Source organism: Equus caballus, chromosome 21 (genome assembly GCF_041296265.1).
Source record: "Equus caballus isolate H_3958 breed thoroughbred chromosome 21, TB-T2T, whole genome shotgun sequence".
Lineage (NCBI taxonomy): Eukaryota > Metazoa > Chordata > Mammalia > Perissodactyla > Equidae > Equus > Equus caballus.
This window is the reverse complement of record NC_091704.1, coordinates 39406755-39426942: the sequence shown is the minus strand read 5'-3', so window position 1 is coordinate 39426942 and position 20188 is coordinate 39406755. Positions and strand designations below refer to the sequence as shown.

Below are 20188 nucleotides of genomic sequence, written 5' to 3'. Positions count from 1 at the left end.
GAAAAGATACAGGGTCTCTTTTTCTCTGTCTGACTTCATTCACTTAGCATAATGCCTTCCAAGTCCATCCATGTCATCACAAATGGTAGGATTTCCTCATTTTTATGGCTGAACAATATTTCGTTGTATATATATACTACAACTTATTTATCCATTCATCCATTGATGGACACTTAGGCTGTTTCCACGTCTTGGCTACTGTAAACAATGCTGCTATGAACATGGGGGGAAGATATCTTTTCAAGTTAATGGTTTCATTCCCTTTGGATATATATTACTTTATAACAGTTAAGTTATTCTTGGTTTCTAGTCTTTCATTATTTCTCCCAAATTAACCAACTGTTTCAAACCATTTCAGCTAAAAACAAACAAAACAAAACACACTTTTCGTGAGTCTGTGAAAACTCAATAAGGCAAAGCTTTCAAAAGAAAACAGTGAAAACACACCTGCAGACTAATTTATTTATATGTAACAGCGTGTTCCATCCTAAGGAAATAAGGAAATATCTATTTTTGGACTTAGTCCCTCTGATGTTTGCAGGTGGTGGTGTGCCTTTAGTTCAACACAAATCATCAATGAATATCTGAGGCCCTCTTTATTTATTTTGTTTCTCTTGCACCCAAAAGAACAACAAATGTTACTTTCAATGAAAAGAAGTCAAGATGGACATCCAGCACAAGCAAGTTTCATCAGGGAACAAACTTTAGTTTTCATATCAAACCAGAATATCTGAATCTTTTAAACCAAAGTACAAAAAGAGATAAACAGGTCATTGTCTAATGCTCCATTTAAAATACAATAGCAGAGAGAAGTCATCAATTTCTGAGTATATGCAACTTAAGCCAATGAAATGACAGATTCATAACAATCTTCCTTTCTTCAAGGTGTCCATAATGCTCCCCTTAAAAGTCATCATAGTTTTTGCTTGATGTAAGGGATCAAGATACTTAGGTTGGTTTAGAAGAGCTTTAAATATAAGGTAATTTACTGATGATTAAAGCTTACAATATTTCAAACACAAGCTTGGCTACTTTTTTTGATAATACACTAAGATTTAGAAATTGAGGTTGTTATGGAATTTTCATTCTCTTGGATCTCAAGAACTTTGGGAGATGGGAAAAGGGTAGGGAGGGTGAGCCTTGCCAGCTGCCATCCACTGCATAGTTCTGTAGTCATCACTAGGTCAGTGGGAACAACAGCAGTCGTCTGAGGTTTATTAGCCAAAGCAGCAGGAGGTGGTTAAGATGAGAACGCAGCAGTTCAAAGCTTTAGAAAACACATTCAAATGCCCTATCCCACCGGTGCTCAAAATAGACACGTGAAATAAGCAAACAGACAGGAGATGCTATAAAGAAGCTGGGATTCTAAAGCAATTTGTTCAAGGTCATAATGCTAGTGAAAGGCAAAGATGTGACTCCTCATCTCAGATATTGTTCACAAAAAAGAAAAAAAAAGTCGAAGAAATATACTGAGACTCCTCAGAGCTTAGTCCCAGGACTTCTTTCCCTATGCGGTCTTTTCTATTCTGCGACTCTAATTTATCAAATATGTATGGATTATTCCCAGTTGTGTAACTCTCTTCCAGACCTCCTCTGAGCACCACTCAAGCACGCCCACCTGCACCACCTCAATACCTAAAAGAGCCAATCCATCCCAGTGAGCTTGTTTCCCCTCCTCTCACAAAAGCTTTTCCTCCCAGGATTCTCTCATCTCAGTAACACATCATTGCTCAAGTCAGGTCTGGGAGTCATTTTAATCTCTGCCTTTCCTCTTCCCCAACACTCCATATCCAAGATATCAGGGAGTCTAATAGATTCCTCTTACAAAATACTCTTTCTTCAATTCCATCAACCCTCCCCACCTCCACTCCACCATGACCTCTCCTGTGGACCACTGTAATAGGCTTCTTGTTGGCCATTCTGCCTCCCTTCTTGCCTCCATAAAATCCATTTGACATACAACGTATAAGCTAAAACCATGACCCTTTCATTTGCACTTAAAATGAAATCCAAGCTCCTACAAAAGCCCACAGAGCCACATACATACATTTTCAGAGTTCTACAATTCTTCCTATTGACAAGCAAGTGAGAAATAAAGGCTTGGTATTGTCATGGCGTGCCAGTGGCAGATGGAGCATGGAAAGTCAGGACTTGAACCAAGTCTTCCAAGTGTCCTTTCAGCTTCCTAGGGGTCTATTCCCAGAACCATAACCAAGTCTCATTTTTCTCATTTGTAATATAATAATACTGCTTCTCCTCCTACCTCACCTGGTGATTAAGAGCATCAAATGAGACAGCATAATGTGAAAGTGCTTTGAAAAACATAAAGTATTATATAAACATAAAATAATATAAAATGCAAGCTACTAAAAAATGGCACTCAAGTATAGAGTTTTCTGGACCTTTGTTTACACAAAAGAGGTTGAATCCAGCTAAAATAATCAACTTTTGTCTCTCATCACTGGAATATTCGGCAGGTTTAAGCTTTTTCTATTTCTTTTTTTTGTTTTTAAGACTGGCACCTGAGCTAACAACTGTAGCCAATCTTTTTTTTTTTCTGCTTTATCTCCTCAACCACCGCCCCTGGGCCACCACAGCGGAGCGCACGAATTTAACCACTCGGCCACGGTGCCGGCCCCGAGCTTTTTCTATTTCTTAAGAGGACTGGTGCCAGACAGAAAGCACACGGCTGCCCTAATTAAGTTCCTGATTTCAGGCCTTACCTTTCCAACACATAGGAAATAACCAGATAAATCATACAAATGTGCTTCTGACTAAAAGATAATAGCAAACTAAAAGCCACAGTTCAGCAGCCCGAGAAAATCAGCCTCACCATCCCCAAAGTGTCTCGACTCCCCTTCTTCCTCCCTCTCTCCAGCATGTGAGGGGACAGCTCCAGAAGAGATGAAAACCCAGGGCAGTGGGGTCCTTCCAAACCCCAGGGACACAGGACGACTCCAAGTCTGTACCACGTCCACAGCTCCTAGAAGCCTGCCAGCCTGCAGGAGCTGCAGCCATATGCCGGGCACAGGTCAGGCTGGCGAAGTCCTCACCCCATCACCCCAGGGTACTGACGGTACATTTGTGTACACAAGAAACTGGCCCCCAACTATGAGATAAGTCAAATAGGCAGGAAAAGGCAAGAAGCTCCCAATAAAATGAGTCCATTGACACATGATTATATCAAAGTCAGATTTAGGGCAAAGGCATTGAGATATTAAAGAAATTGTAACAACTGGGGCAGAATAAACAATTGCTCTATATACTCTCCTTTCTTCATAGTTGCCCCCCGAACAGGCCTACCACATTCATAGTCATTTCACTACTTCTACACAAACTCATATTATTCCATTTAATTTTTCATTGATTCTTTCAAACCAGTTATTATTTTATTTCAGTTCATCTTAAGCTCATCGGTCCTTTAAGAAATAATACTGAGTGACATTTAACATATTCAGACTACAGCAATGAAAATTACGCTGTAAATTAGGGGTCTGTAAACCTTTTCTGTAAAGAGCCAGATAATATTTTAGGCTTTGTGTCACATACTCTTCCTCTTTTTTTTAATAACACTTTAAAAATAAAGAAAAAACATTCTTAGCTCTTAGGTGGCACAAAAACGGGCCACGGGCTGTAGTTTATCAGCCCTTGTTGATAAATAATAATTGTGAACTAATATTATATAGAACATATATAGTTACATACAACATGAATCAGTCTCTCATTTAAAACAAATCAGACTGGTTCAACAGTCTTCCTTTTCCTGAAGCAGGTACTAAAACTAGGAATGCTCTGTATTAGAGAAGAAGGAGGAATGTGCCCTATTTTTCATGAGGCAAAAAATTTGCCTGGATACTTTTTCTCCCCCCATCCCAGGTGGTCAAGGATAAAAGATGCTCGTTAAGAACTAATGAAGTATCACTTATAATACACATATCGATACTGAAATTTAAAAGCCTAAGTTTATACAGTGCAGGTTGATAAAACACAAATTTGTGAAGCCTCAAAAATTATAAATAGATACAAAGTCAAAAAGCCAAAAATAGCTAGACTAAAATTCACCAATCCATCAAAAAAAGGGGGATGTATTATTAAAACGGCTTTCTTTTAGGATCTCTGCACTAACAATAAAAAATAGCACCAAAATTTTGTAAGGATAATGGCATACAAATGACTTGCTGTAATTGGTATTTCTACCCTACAATGCAATGAAGTCCATTGTACCTGAGATAATGAAACTCGCTCACATAGTTGCTGCATTGTTACCAAGCAACAAGAAATAGAATGTCAGGATTAGCACTTGATTTAATATATTTTTATCATCAATAAACCATATTTCTATTCTGCTGTTATTCTGGATGTAAATAGTCATCAGGCTAAGAATTATATTTAGTGATCTACAAGAGTATGCAAAAAAATGCAGTAAAGTTAAAACTGGGCATTCACCAAGTCTATGTTATTTTTGTGGGGCTTTTTGTTTGTTTTTTTGATGAGGAAGATTGGCCCTGAGCTAACATCTCTGCCAATCTTCCTCTATTTTGTATGTGGAATGCCACCACAGCGTGGCTTGATGAGCAGTGTACAGGTCCATGCCCAGGATCCAAACCTAAGAACCCTGGCCACCAAAGTGGAGTGCACAAACTTAACCACTATGCCAACAGGCTGGCCCCCTATGTCTTTTTATATTTACTGCTTCCTTGGTAGAAACAGCAAATACTAACATAATAGTAATTCTATTACTGAGAAGGTTATTTTGCCAAATACTCAATTACAATATGTCTTCACTAAATACATCCTCATTAGCATTCAAATATTTTCAAACCAATGTTGGATTTCATGAAAATTCAAGGAAATGAATGAATTGTCTTTAAATACTTCAACACTCTGAAATCAGCAGAATCAATCAGTTCATTTAGTTTAGATGTGTAAGGATAGTTTCATCTTATCTGCCAAAGCATTCTATCTCTGGCTAAATCTGTAGCATAAGAATTTATGGATATGTCTTTCAGAGCTGTTTAGTAACTAAAAAAAGTAAAATCCAAAAGCATAAATAAAATCTTCTGACTGAAGAACTGTAAGAGAAAGAAATGCAAATTAAAGATATTATATAACTTAACTAGTTTCAAAATCAATCAATGTAAACGATATCTGTCGCTCACTACATCCACCCCAAAGTTAACACGCGGGAAGGTGCCTGTATTCTGCCTTAGGATCAATGGTTCCCAGGGTTTGGGGGCGTTGGTGGGAAGAGAGTGTTCCTTCTTTTTGTATTGTATCAAATAGCTCTCTTACCCAGCCCCAACCCCCCCCTTTTTAAAGAATTTGTGTGGAGTGTTCAACTCAATTGGCCCATGTGGATGAAGTAAAGAGAATTGGGATACATGGTTTCTTGCTGTCCTCATTCTTCAAGCCAACTAAGGGAAGCAGAGAGCTTCACCAGGTAAATACCAAAGTGTAGGGAAGGGCATTTAACGTATAATGCTACACACAGTGAACGTCAAATTTGACATTTCAGCCAAGTTCTCATAAATATCACATCTCCACATGTCAATCAAAGGTCTGTGTGTGTGAATGAATCCCACACAGGCACAAGCAGTAGTTGCCTGTATCTGTCTATGTGCTTGAAATTGAACCTGTCTAATGAAGTTTCTCAACATGGTTAGAAATATTTGTCTTACATGGATAGAAGCTTTAATTTTTTTTCCTGTTTATACCTAATTTTTTTCTTTTTACTGTCTTTGGAAAAATTATGAGTTTCTCTGTTTTTGAAACTGTAAAATCATAAGGCATTAGCAATCTAAAGATTAAGAATAAAAGAAACTTCAGAGGAAAGGAATTATGTTTATCCCTCAGGCATTTTCATTTTCTCTAAAGCAGGAAGGAAGGTAACCAAAGTCCCTCTGATCCATTAATTGGCCTGCTCGGTGGAGATGAAATGTTCATGGGATTCATTGAAGTGATTAAGTCACGTGGGTAAAACCCACTGTGTTCCCACCTTCTACTGTCAAGTGGAATAACAACCAGTTGGATCACTTCTGCTCAGGTAATTCATGAGGAGTTACCAACGCAAAGTCCTTCAGGCAGGGCCAGAGCGTCACAAAAGCCAGGCGGCTCCCATCTCAACATCACATTCTCCATTCACCTCAGAGTTTTAAAGTCAGATTTAGGCCTAACACCTCTTGGGAACTATTACAAAATGAACTAAAAATAGAAATCATATTTCACATAGCCCAGGAGATATTGCCATTACTCTCAAGAAAGCTACTCTCACGTAAGCCTCCTCAGCCCACCACCGTGCACTGAAGGAAGGAGGGTATGTCATCCCTACTCCTCAAACCCACCAGGAACGCTCCCACCTCAGGCCTTGCCACCCACCACTCCTCCCGCCGCCCAGACTGCTCCCCTCAGACAGCTGGAGACCTCCAGCTTCCTCACGTTCTTGAAGTCTTTACTCCAAAGTCAGCTCAGTGAGGTCTTTTACTGACCACCCTATCTAAAATTTCAGTTTCTTCTCCTGACATTTCATGTCCCTTTTCATGCCTTGTTTTTTCTCCTTAGCATTGACCAATATCTAATATACTATATTTTATTTATTTGTTGTATCTATTGTCTATCTCAACCATCAGAACATAAGCTCTATGAGGGCAGAAATTTTTCTGTTTTGTTCATGCTATGAACCTAGAAAAGCCTATAAAAGTGCCTAGAAAAGCCTAGAAAACCTTCCAATACCTAGAAAAGTCCCTGGCACACTAGAATTTGTGAGCTTCATTGAACTTCTCCTAAAATGTCATCAAGATGTATCTGATGCTTGTTTAAAAATAATGCAGGAGGGCAAAGAAGGAGATGTGGATGTAGATGGGGCAGGAGTGACCATGGGTTGACAGTCACTGGAGCTGAGTGATGAGCTCAGGTGGGTTCACAACAGTCTTCTGTTTACTGCTGTGTAAGTCTATCATCCTGCATCACAAACCTCGACAATAAAATTTTACATACCATTTACACTGCAATCTTCACCTTCCCTCACCCCCCAACTGGAAACAACGCAGCTTCCGGGCAGGATGGCAGATGCACTCCTAATCTTTTCCTCTAGTTCCTCTCCTGAGGAGGGATGCCATGTGCCAGGCATTAGTACAGAACACAGAAGTCACAGTTCCCAGAGCCTGGCTCTTTGAAACAAAAAGTCTTACGACATCCTTTTGGAGATAATCTTCCACATGTCCATACCTTATGACTTAGAATTTTTTTGAAAGCAAAGGACTGATCAACATAATATTGTTGATAGTGGCTTTCTCCATAGGGGAGGCAGGCAGATGAAAATGGGTCCAAGCAAGCCTCTAATTCTTACCTGAAGTGAGTTCACAAGTGTTCAATTTATTATTATTATTCATAACTCACACAGGCTATGTATATAATATTTGTGTGCATCACATATCCCGTAATAGAAACAATTCTTTCATAAGCAAACGAATAAATACACTATAATATAAATATAATAAAAATAACTATTGAAGTCGTGATAATGAATAGACTTATTTTAACTACAAGCTGAAATTAGCTAAAATAGTTGCAGAGGCCTTGTGTAAACCTTGCTGGCTTCTAACAGCAGCCAGGGCACATGCCTGATGAAACCAGCTGGGTTACTTCGGTCACAGGCAGCTTCAACAGCCTTCGGTGGCTGAGTCAGACGACCTTTTCTGACAGTGCAGGCATGCCAGGCTGCTGGCAGGAGAGAAAGCGTCAATAGTCTCCTGAGGGAAGCGCTCCTGCCCCTCCCCCTAGGCTTTCTATTATAAGTTGCTTAAAAAAAAACTGTAGAAACAGGTCACTTTCCAGAGGAACCCAGGATGGTAGGATATGCACCCAGGAGACTGGCAGAGGGGCTCACAAGGAGTTGAGTGGTTAACAAGACCCCTCCAGAAGTCAAATGGATTCCCCTTGGAAGACATAACAGTCCTGGATACTCCTTATTAAACACGCGGAATGCAACGCCAAGAGTTGTTCCGTGGCTGGTTTTGCACTTATACTTGCGAAGTTTATCAGAGAAGACTTCACCCACTCAAAGAGAGAGAGGTCCAGAAATAACACTGTCTGGGCTAAAAAGAGAATTATCTCTCTGGCATGTGTACCAATATGTGCACCCACTTGTACTATTTTTCCCAAGTAACTATCCAGTTTTTTAAGGTTGGGGGTGGGGGGAAGACGGGGATACAGCCAGCATTCAGTATGTCACAACTCTGTGGTGAAGCATGCAAATGGCTGCAGGTGTTAAGAAATATGAAAGCAGTACTCATATTGGTTTTGTTAAAGGGGAAAACAGACATAACTGATCACCTCTTTGGTTTTATACAACTCATACGTTTGCTTAGAAGACATCTGAAAGGGAAAACTTTTCCAAAAAGGAGTAATGTTCCCTTTTTGCAGAAATCAGAAGTAATTCACATCAAGGGCAAATCTGATATTCTCTTTAATTCAAGATAAACATACTGATTTACTTCTTGACATAAAACATTTACTGGAAATTAATAGAGAAAAAATTATGAGCAAAAAAAGCCTGCATGTTCCTCTACCACCCTGCTTCCCAGCCCAAAAATGTTAAGATGTCTAAGGGCATCATCATGAATATTTTAGATGTTTACAGCTTGACCCTCCTTAAAACTCAAGTGACAGGATGTAAACAGGGAGAAAGGGTGAAAAGATGCAGCCTTCCAGAGTGGCCTGGAGCTTCAGCAGACAGACTCTAACCCAGATTTTGCTACTGAAAAGTCCTCTATTTCCTCATCTGTAGGAGAAAGGAGGGGAGCGAAGAATTCTAAAAAAAAGTCTTTGTCTGAAATGTACGGTGTAGTCACCGTTATAGTTCCTACTGTTTAGGATACCACAGTACTAGAACAGACATTCAGTCACCATGTTTAGGGAAATTTGTGAAAAGCCACAAAGTTCAAAAAGGCTACACAGTAGAATGAACAGAGTCCAACACAAAGACTGAATGGACCCTTACGGCTCTCAATCACAGGACAATGCTTTTCTCAAAGCCATCTCCCAGGTAGATGGTACTGGAGAAGAAAAAGACCATAACTGAAATAATTGGCAAGGAAGGCCAGGGATAGGGGACTATATTGGCCAAAAAACTCCCTATCAGCTTGATTCTAATAGTCAGCACTGAAATGGACTACTGCTGGAGATTCAACATCTTTCAAGAGTTTGAAATATCATCTTTTTATGACGATTTGAGAGTCTTTCATAAAATAATGGAAAAGAGCAGACACCCTAAAATCAGTCCTTCTATGGTTCTATCCTAGCTCCACCCGGCTGTGGGACACCAGGTACGTAATGTAACCATTCTGTGTTTTAAAGTCCTCATCTGTAAAATGAGGATAATAATGGTTCCTACTTCATAGGACTATTCTGAGGATTAAAATAATCATAAAGTACATAAAAAATACAGCAGTAACTAATAAATACATAATAAATACTTGATTAATGGTAGCGATTACTATTATTAATATTCAGCAGGAGAATATGCAGACAATTATTGATCCCTGAAGACTCCTCCTAAATACTACACTTCAAAGACCAGCTCATAATCATCCATCCCACCAGGACCACTGTAAAATAAAGCAGGACAGGGCGAGAGAGAAAGCATTATAGAATCCTGGAGGCCAATGCACATAACGGACTGCACAGAACGTAGCACAGAAGAGGAGCTGGAGGTCCAGGGTACTCACCACACTCAGAATAGTCCAAAGTCACAAAATCAAAATCGACCTCATAGCAGAAAACTTCCAATCTACTCACCATCCCCAATTCCAAATTATTTTCCACTTTTGAGCGCACAGACGATTCAACCTAAGGGCATGTGGACCTATTCTACTATGAGCATGCAGAGGGCATGGGCTTACAATAATCTATTGTCTAATTAGCTGTTTTGCTTATCTTCCTAAACTACAACGACAAATTAGATTTAATCTTGATCCTTCTAATTAAGCTCTGTGCAATAAAACTTTCTACATTGATGATAATGTTCTATATCTACGCTAATCAACACAGCAATCCCTAGCCATATGTGAAACTGAATTTTTACTTCATTTAATTTTGATTCATTTAAATGTTAAAAGTCACGTGTGGCTAGCGGCTACCATGTTGGACAGTGCAGGCACAGTCAGTTGGGGGTGGCTGCTGCAGCACTGTATTGAAAGGCATCCTAATGGGAATCTGGGCCTAACAGGAATGAGCGTGCTGTGTTAGATCAGAGACGTGTGGTCTCGGACAAGAGACAAGTCTTTATCATACTTGCAGGCTCAGTTAAGGGATTTATCCACCTTTCCTTTACACCAAAAGAGAACCTCTCTTTCTAATATCTACAGTGATTCTCAGATACTTGAGGATCATTTTCTGCTCTTGGAAAAAATAAGACTGGCTGAAAAGAACCAGACTTTAAAAGAAGAAGGAAAAAAAAAAAAAAACTTCACCCAGGATAATGCACAATGCCCCTCTGATACACAGAGAAGAAATATTAGTTTCCAGCAGTTTTATAGAAGTACATAAAACCAATACAGTGTTAAACTATGAATTATTTTAAGCTATGATATAGGCTTTTCTTCATCTGTAATGTTACAGATGTGTGCCATGGACAGGTCATTAAGATGATACAATAAATAAAAACACAGATTACACAGACAGAGTAAACCACATTATCTATTTTAAGTGCCAACAATATACTAAAGCCATTGCAAAAGAAACTACTATGCTTGGGTCGAAAGTTCCACATCCCACAGCACTTTAAAAATAATACTCTTCACTTTCCAATAAAGGAACAGAACCTCTCACACTTGATTGCTTCAAAAATACCACTGTACTGCCTCCATGAAATGCCATCTTGGCCAAGCAAAAGGAGTTGTCAAAAGATGTCACATACAACACTACCATCATAAGAAAAATCAAGAACATTTCCAGATCCCAAGATGGGTTCCTATAAAGCCCTCCCAAGGGAAAACTATCTCAACTCCCATGAAAATTTGGTTCCGAGGTGATCTCAAAACCTCAACTTAAGACTCATTTTGAAGTCTCCTTTCGGCTTCATATATGTATAAACAAAACGGCAGAGTTTTAGTATAAGCACCTATTTCTGTCCGGAGCTTTAACCCTGGGAAGTCTCTAGAATTATTCAAGTCTCTCCCAAACCCTGAGATGTCCAAAGGAGACTCAGTTAGTGCCTTAATTGAACCGCTCTGAACAGAACCACATCAAAGCAATTATCTGTACTACCCTCCTCCTGCCTCTCACCATCTAATACAGTAAGATAATAAATTTCTCCTGGATAATGAACACCATTTCCCTGGGATTCTATATACAAAAATTCATCTTGGGATTTCGCCCAGGAAGACCTATTTAACACAAATACCAAAGACTTTTATAAGCTGGTCCCATACCTTGTTTCCCAAAGAGAACATTCTAGTGAGATCCTAGTTAACCAGAAAGCTAATGTTACAGCAAAATTTCAACTATTATGTATTTACATAGAATCCTTCCACATCCAAAACGAACAAACTGTCATTGTTTGTCCTCCAAAAAGAAATGAACTGTTGTACTTTTTCTTGAACTAACATGTAATATCAAGTTAAAACATTAACATCAGGAAACCAGAAATAACCTGTTCTCTTACCTCCACCACTGTGGTTTCTGCAGCTTTGCACATGGGCAAGTTGAAATTCCTGGCACTTTTCCTAGATTAGAGGTAGGGGAAATAAGAAAGTGGAGAAAGAAGACCAAAAATAAGAAGCGTCTCTTTCACATTTAATTATAGATTAAAAGAATTTCTATGAACAAAGAATCTGTGAATCTTTTTTTAAAAAAAGTGTCGTATTTTCCATTAATGAAGTTTTATAACTATTTTATAAATGAAAACAATACGATGCCCACTTAACTCAGTTAAATGGATTTTTATGGGATTGAGGGAAAGAGGGGTTATTTTTCAATTTCAACACATAGATTATACACAGCAAAATACAAGGGATATTAATAAATCTATTTAAAACTAATTTCCTTAAATCTTTTTAATAGGGATACTACTTTATTTCTATAGTTAAATACTACTTATTAAAATATTAAGGGAAAGTAGCATGTGGTTCATATGAGAAGGTATAGTAATTATATTCTCTATTAAAGAGAAGTGTATTTGAAGCCCATTGCTGAAATTAAATAAAACATTCATTGGTAATTTGTGAGTCACCTATAAAGCTCATTCTGGAGAACCAACTTTTAACGAAATTTTTGAAAGTACAACACTCACATCAGACCTTGAGGTGTAAAGATTTCAAGAAGGTGCCAATTTTGCCGATGGCTTTGCATTCCCAAGTTCCTAAATCAATATACTTCCTCTAACCATAAAAACTTAAATGTATTTTTGTTTCTGAGAGGGTCAAGTTGATAGAAAAATTTCTCTGGTAAAGGGAAACAAGTCACAGCTGTTTTACTGGTCTTTTAGGCCACTAAGGTTTATTTCACTCGGATTCAAGGACAGGTATGTCCTTGAGAGAGGAGTCCTTGTGTAGTTTCACAAGTTGTTGTGTTGGATTCTACCAGACATTCAGCATCAAAAGCTCCAAGGGCAGTGTGGCCAGAGGTAGGGGCGTACAGGGCTCTCCCAGATTAACAGCGGCATACACAGACCTCTGTACCAGTTGTCCCACCAAACATGAAGGTGGTCCTAGAAGTCAATATCTTAAGAATCTAGGTCACTTGACCATTGGTGATGAACGCTCTGATTTCACATCAAAGCTCAAAGATTACTGAGCATACACCACAGGCACAGTCTGTGCTCGGAACAGCTCTGTGCAGTCTTGAAGTACCAGAGCCAGGGAGCGGGGCACAGGCTAAACTCGTGGAAATATTTTAAATAATTCATTTCTATTTGCTACTATACAACTGCATTGATCTTTCTGAAAAAGCAACTAAACTTGGCAAATGTTACACCAAGTTGTTAAATAAGGTAGACAAGACGCAAAACGCCTTCTGCAATTGCCAAAATTAGTTGTAATTTCAAAAACTGGCTGAATTCAAGAAATCAAATATGGTATTAATATTGTATAAGTTCTTCAGAAATGGATAGAAACAACATGAGCGTGGTCACTGAGAATTTAATTGTGATTGTACCAAAGCTGCATTTGGTAAAGATAAAAATCACTAACTAAAAGGAGCAAATGGCAATATTATAAGAAAGAAAATGACTTCTGTAATCTAACAGGTGTCTCCAAAACTAAATATTTGGGGAAACTTTTATACGTATATTCAAAGGTGGCATAATTTTAAGAAAACAACTATATAATCTCTAAGTCCAAGGTACTAAATACTTGGTCTTTAGTATGCTTAGGATATCAAAAGATCTTGAAATCTATTAAGCCTATGGCTTAACACCTGTGGCTATCCAGATAATGAGAACGAAAGTTTAGCATTATTAAGGTTAGTCAACTTTTCAGATAGAGTCTTTAGAAGCATTTCCTAGTAGACACTCATAGAACTGGAAAAGAACTGATCTAAAAGATGATTAGCAATATCTTTCCAGCATAGCCAAGTAACTTAGACATTTTAAGACAATGCACATAAATTACAATATCAAAATTAAATATAATTATGTGGTTTTGTCATGTTTTCTAAGCACATCTCCACACTATAACTGGTCTTGGTGACTAAAATACACAAGGAAAAAATAATTTGTATGTGACTATATACAAGGGTATATCGATTCAAATATTCAAGAAGCAGAGCAATGTGGACACCAGCCCATCAGAACAGACTCCCACAGGCACACTATACAGGCGAGCCCACACAGCAGCAGCCCTGCACACAGACACATATACACAGACATGTGGGTGCATTTGAATTCAAGTCATTTTTTAAATGAATTTTTAAATAGCACACACACAAAGATACCCATTTTATAATCACAATTTAGGAAATAGAAAGTTGCCGAAAGGCATTATGTTAATATTTTTTAAAACCATCACACTACCTGAAAATGACGTTTCCAGCTCGGTCTGCCTTCCAGGCTTTCACCAAAGCAAAATCCCCTGTAATTGCTTCCTCCAAAATAAAATTTTGACCATTAAACTCTCTCACCTGCAGGAGACAAGGAAGGCACTGTCAGCAATTTGCACAGGTCTTGTTAGGTTTCGCTGTGTGCTCAAATTGAGGCAGAGAAGAGGATACGAGCTCAGGGGAGAAGAATCTAAGCTGAGACCTCAAGGATGAGTAGTGGAAGGCAACTAGGATTTAGTCAAAGTGGTCAAAGGGGGAACCAAGGGAACAGCATATGCAAAGGCTCAGTGACAAAAGAGAGCTTGGTAAATTTGAGGAACCAAAAGTTCTATATGCCTGAGGCACAGACTGTGTGTGTTAGTATTCATTTTATAATTTGCATGTATAGGTTATGAATTGAACAGGAAAAATAGTCCCTCTTTCCCTCTATCCCCCCAAAAAATATATATATAAGTTGCATGAAATGGGCAATGTGTTGTTTTTGTACCTAAAATAGTTATAAAAATCCAGTCATCTCTCCTAATTAATCCATAATTCTAATTAATCCATAATCCATTGAGATTTTAATTGGGATTCCTACAATTTGTAGATTAATTTGGAGAGAACTGGCAAGCCATATATTGCCCCACCACGAGCATAATACATGCCTACATTTTTTTGAAGTCTTCTTTTACCTCCTTCAATAGTTTTATAATTTTCCCCATAAAAGCTTTGTATATTGTTTTAGGTTTATTCATAGGGACTTCTGATGCTACTATAAATGTTATATTTTATTCTATTATACCTCCTTTTCTGTCATTACTGTTCTAACGGAATGCTATTGAATTTTGTATATTTATTATCTTTTAATTCTCCTACAAATTTGCGGAGGGAGTGGTGCATAAAGCAAAACTATGCTATGGCATTATGTTCTTTTTCTTCTTGGGGATTCATCTCTGGGAATTGAAACAGAAGAAAGGAAACAACATCACTTGCCACGCTCCATCACTACCCAGGATGAGAGTCTGAGAGTCGTTTGAAAACAGAGCTCCATTCTCCTTCCTACTGCACCCTCTAGTGGACAAATTGCATGCATTCAATAGAAAGCCTCAGTAGAGAGTTTTGGTACACTTACTTTTCTTCACTGCGGTTTAAAACAGAAATCCTTTCTTAAAGATCGGCTTCATAAAAGACCTTATTCAACTTTCCCGCTTAAAAGATTAATGAATTTAGAGAATCATTAGGATTCTCTAAATAAATGGGGATAAATGAAGATCTTATTAATATGAACTTAGACAAATTATATGAAAGATATTTATAAGCCGTACATCAATATACAAAGTTTTTTTCAAAGAGTCTTATGTATTCCAAAGTCATTACGGTGAATACCAATGATGATAGTTTGGTATTTTACATACAGATCTAGAAAACCAGGCTAAATATATACTAACCCAGGGCAAAATCAAGAAATTGGCAGTTTTTTCTATTCCAATTATATAATTTCCTGTTGGGTCTACATATCAGCTGTTGCTATGTGTTACCTATTCTAAAATGTAAAAATAGAGAAGGAACTGGTTTTTTCAAACTGGCTATTATATTCACTTGAAAGAGTTGTGTATTTCATGGTCCCCACTTACTCATCTTTCAGTCCTTTCTTGAATCCACTGCAGTCAGATTCTCACTCCCTCTACTCCAGAAAAATCCCTCTTTAAGGTCACTGGTGACCTCCATGTTTCCAAACCCAATGGTCAATTCCCAGGCCTGTAAATGGACCTCTTCACACTCTTTGACACAGTTGATCCCTTCCTCCTCTTTTGTAAAATTCCCCTTGTCTTTCCAATCACCAGAGTCCCCTGGGCTTCCTCTTCACTAGCTATTAGACACTCTTTCCCATCCTGTCTGCTCCTTCTCCTCTTCCCAACCTTTAAATGCGGGCAGTGTTCTCCAGCTACCCCCCAGCCCTAGCCGCTCATTTAGTCTCACAGATTTAAATACTGAATGCTGATGCCTCCAAAATTCCTGTCCCAGCTCTAAACTGCCCCCAAGCTGGAGCCTCCTGAGCACCTCCTCTTGGAGGCTAATGGACGTCTCAGATGCACCATCCCAGACAGAGCTCTCTCTTTACCCCCATGCTTTGCCCATCTCAATAAACAGCATGCTTGATTCTTATCCTTTTTTACACCCTACAACCAAGACATCAGTAAATCCTGTTGGCTCTACTATCAACATATATCGCCATTCCAACCATTTCTCACAAATTCTACTCTTACCACCTTAGTCTAAGTCACCTTCCACTCCCACCTGGATTAATACAACACCCTCTTAATCTCTCTTGCTGCTTCAGCTCTTGGCCCCCTACCAAAAATTCACCTCCCAAGAGCCACAGTGAATCTTCCAAAATGGAACTCGGATCACATCACTCTCTCACCTCTGTTCAAAACTCTGTTGGCCTCTCACCTCTCAGTCAAATCCAAACTCACGTGATCCGGCTCCTGCCTCGCTTCAACCTCCAATCCTATGGCTCTCTGCCTCATCTGCTCTGTTCCGGTCTCACTGCCCTGCTGTTCCACACACAGGGCAAAGGCGCCTCAAGACCCTGTCCCTCTTTCTTCTGTCTAGAGCACAACCTATGATCTTCACCAGGGTTATTCTCCTATTTTATTCAGGTCCCCACTAAATGTCACCTCTTCAGAGAGGTTTTCCATGACTCAGTCTGGAACACCACCTCTCTGCCTTTACCCAGCTTGATTTTTCTTCACGGCACTTTCAGTAGTGACATCATGTGCTTGCTAATTGTGAGTTCCACCACTAGCAAGGGGACTTGGTCTAGATCTTCCCTTTTTCCATGGTACTTAGACCAGTGCCTGGCAAAGAGTATGACCTCAATTAACATCACTGAATTAAGGAATTCACCCACTTCTTCTTCCTACCATAGACAGGGGAAACAAAGAGCTAACGAGAGCTGTTTCAAGAAATTATCTGTTGTATTCCTAGGGGATTCAGACAAAATTACAAACCCACTAAATTCATGTACCTGACTCCAGGCAGAATGAATCCAGAAATTCAGGACAGATGCTAGTCCATCCTAGGCTTTCCTAAGGTGAGTTAATGCTATAACTTCTAATAAGCTCTTCCAATTTTTCTGAACATCTTGATCTATAATACTGAGATCCACTTTAATAATTAGGCTCCTGTCTTTTACTTTGTCAAAAACTTTTTAAACCTAATCAGGAAGTTAAGAAAGTATATAGAATATAAAAAATGTTAATAAAAGCTTTGAGTCAATATAGGTCACTCCAAGCAGAAAGGCAAAGCTCCAGATGGAGGACACGGTGGGGGATGAACACTGAACAGCAGGGGACACGTTCAAATGACCTTTTATCTTCCCTCAAAACACAAGTTGCAGAGCTAACATCCCTATAAGCAGCAAGGTGATAAGACAGCCCCTGATTCACTAAGTTTTCTCATCCTTAGAGCTAAGCTCTGCATTTCTGCAACCTGTGCAGGAAGAGGCGGAACTAAAAATACAGTAATGAAAGATTGGCCTGTGTAATTTTTAAAACTGGCTCAAATCTGAGTAACTCAAATATCTATATCTAGAGTTCTATTCTTTTCTACTACGTGAGTGAAGTTACCCAGTATAAAGGGGCCCATCTCATCGGCACTTCAAAGAAAACTAAGTTATTCAGTCTAAAGCTCAAGCGTGTCCAGCAGTCAAAAGGAAGGATAAAGGAGACAATATGAACTCTCTCTCTATTTCATTGTATAATTACAACTGGCCCCTGCTTTTCAAGATTGTAGACAAACTTGCGGTTTCCTTGGCTTCTTTTCCTCTAGTTACATTCATAAGGGGCCTGAGCAGGAAGAGTTTAATACCATATATATCATAAATCTACTCTATTTTCCACTTAAACATGATCGGCAATTATAAATGCTCCTAAATGTGTTAAAACCTACCACAAAACTAATCTTGACTCACACATCTGATATGGACTATAGTTTCTTTTCTTCTCCTTTATTTATTCTGCTCTTTTTATGTGGTTTAATTATTAGCAGATGTTCAGCTTTAGATAGAAATTTCATCTAGCATATTTACATAAATGAACGACAGTGTTTGTTCTCAGGCAAAAAGGATTCTATACTTATTTACCCAATGAGTCCACCTGGAATCCTGTGCCGAAAGAGGCACCCGGTGTTACCCGGATGCGAGTGCTCCTTACCTCTCTTGGCTTGCTGGCAATGGCAATGCTGCCATCTGTGTTGTATTTGATAGGTGACCCTCCTTCTTGCACCAGGGTCCCATACCCTGTGCTGGTGTAAAACGCAGGAACGCCAGCCCCACCTGCACGAATCCTCTCTGCAAGTGTGCCCTAGAAGTGAGCAGCCAACACCCCATAAAGAGTTCATGAAGCACACTCTGTATGTGGACACAGAAACATTCACAGACGTGGTTCCTACTCTCTAGAGGCTTGTCATTCTAAACAGTACCTAGTGCTGTATCCTGTGTATTTCACCAATGCCGTATGCTAGAAGATTCACTTAAAACAACTACTGCCTCTCTAGACCACAACCTCTCTGGTCTTAATCCACATTCAAATTGTAACTGCTTATTTGTATAACCACGCTTCTAGCTTCCAATGTCTCCCACTGTTTTCTTGACATCATATTCTACATCAGTCTATTTGTAATATTTTCAAACCAATTTTGAAATCTGAAGTATGCAACTTTAACTGCATATATTTAAAAAACATCTAATTTCAATCTTGTATTTTACTGTCCTATATGTAGGTATGGCCTGAATCATATCATTAATAACAATAAGTCGTTATTATATAATAATAATGTAAAATTTTCAAAATGTATTTATAATTTATTCTAAACCATTCTCCTTAGTATTTTTTCTACTGCATTACCTAAGGAAAAATCCAAAATTAGGCAAAGAGTACAACATATAGGTAAATTGGTTTTTTAAAGCCCAGAATATTTCAAATTTTGTTCCAGAGTAGAAACAGCTGTATGCAAAGTTTCTTTGTGTCTTCTCTTGATCACCTTCATCTCACTCCTGGGTACCAGTGATTTCAAACCTCATTTCCCTAGGTCTCTCCCACCCCCAACTGCCTGTCCACCTAGTCTTCTCAGAGGAGAATAACTCTGGCTCTGAACATTTCCTGACACCCTTCCTAACACTGAAACCTACTGTTACGGTCTAGCTACCTCATATTCATACTAGATAACTGACCAGTTAATCAGCAATAAGAATTGGTTTAGGTATTAATGGTAGTGTGTTAATATTGTCCCAACCCAAAAACAATTTTATTTTTTGATTGGGACCTTTGAACACTAAACTGAAACTCAAACTAAATTCAAATCTTTTTTAAAAGTCCACCCTCCCTGAATACTTTCCTCCTTCTCTCTGTCCAACTGGGCAAGGGCATGAAAGTAGACTATTTCTACAGACAGACCGTGTGCAGGTACCAACAAGCCCCCCACATCCAACCCCCAAAGGGAGTCCTGGTCCCTACACTTCATCAACACTTCTTCCCCGGCTCTCAGGCTGTAAAACAAGTTGCCAGAGCCACTGTTTATTCTGTGCCACTAAGATGGGGAGGGGACACCGACCTCTTTCAGTTTAAAGAAAGAGTATAAAAGAAGTAATAAGGAAGTTCCTCTCCCATATATATGCCCTCTGACAAAATAAGGGGAAAAGGTATAAAAGGCAATTCAAAAGTTAATTTTCAATAGCTCCACAACTGGAAGGATAAGGTATCTCAACCTATAATGTGAAGAGGAAAAGTATATGCTATGGATTGAACTGTGTCCTCCCAAAATTCATGTGGAAGCCTAACTCCCAATGTGACTGTATTTGGCGATAAGGTTTCCTGGAAGTCACTAAGGTTAAATGAGGTCATAAAGGTATGGCCCTGATCCCATAGGGTTAGTGTCCTTATAATGAGAGAACCCAGGGTACTCACTTTCACGCATGCGCACTCACTTTCTCTCTCTATCCCTCCTTCCCTCTACCAAGAACCAAATCCGCCTTCACCTTGATCTTGTACGTCCCAGCCACCAGAGCAGACAGAAATGAATTTCTGTAGTCTAAGCCACCTAGTCTGTGGTATTTTGTTATAGTAGCACAAGTAGACTAAGAAAGTACACCTTTTGTTATCTTCAAAAA

General features: G+C 38.9%; 1 protein-coding gene across 1 annotated transcript in view; it reads right to left on the bottom strand.

Moving 5' to 3' along the window:
- The window catches only part of OXCT1 (3-oxoacid CoA-transferase 1), a 129219-nt gene that overhangs the window by 87904 nt on the left and 21127 nt on the right, over positions 1-20188 (bottom strand). The window contains 3 exon segments of the mRNA NM_001309306.1: positions 11663-11723; positions 14009-14115; positions 18234-18383. Of these exon segments, the coding sequence (NP_001296235.1) occupies positions 11663-11723; positions 14009-14115; positions 18234-18383 (318 nt within the window).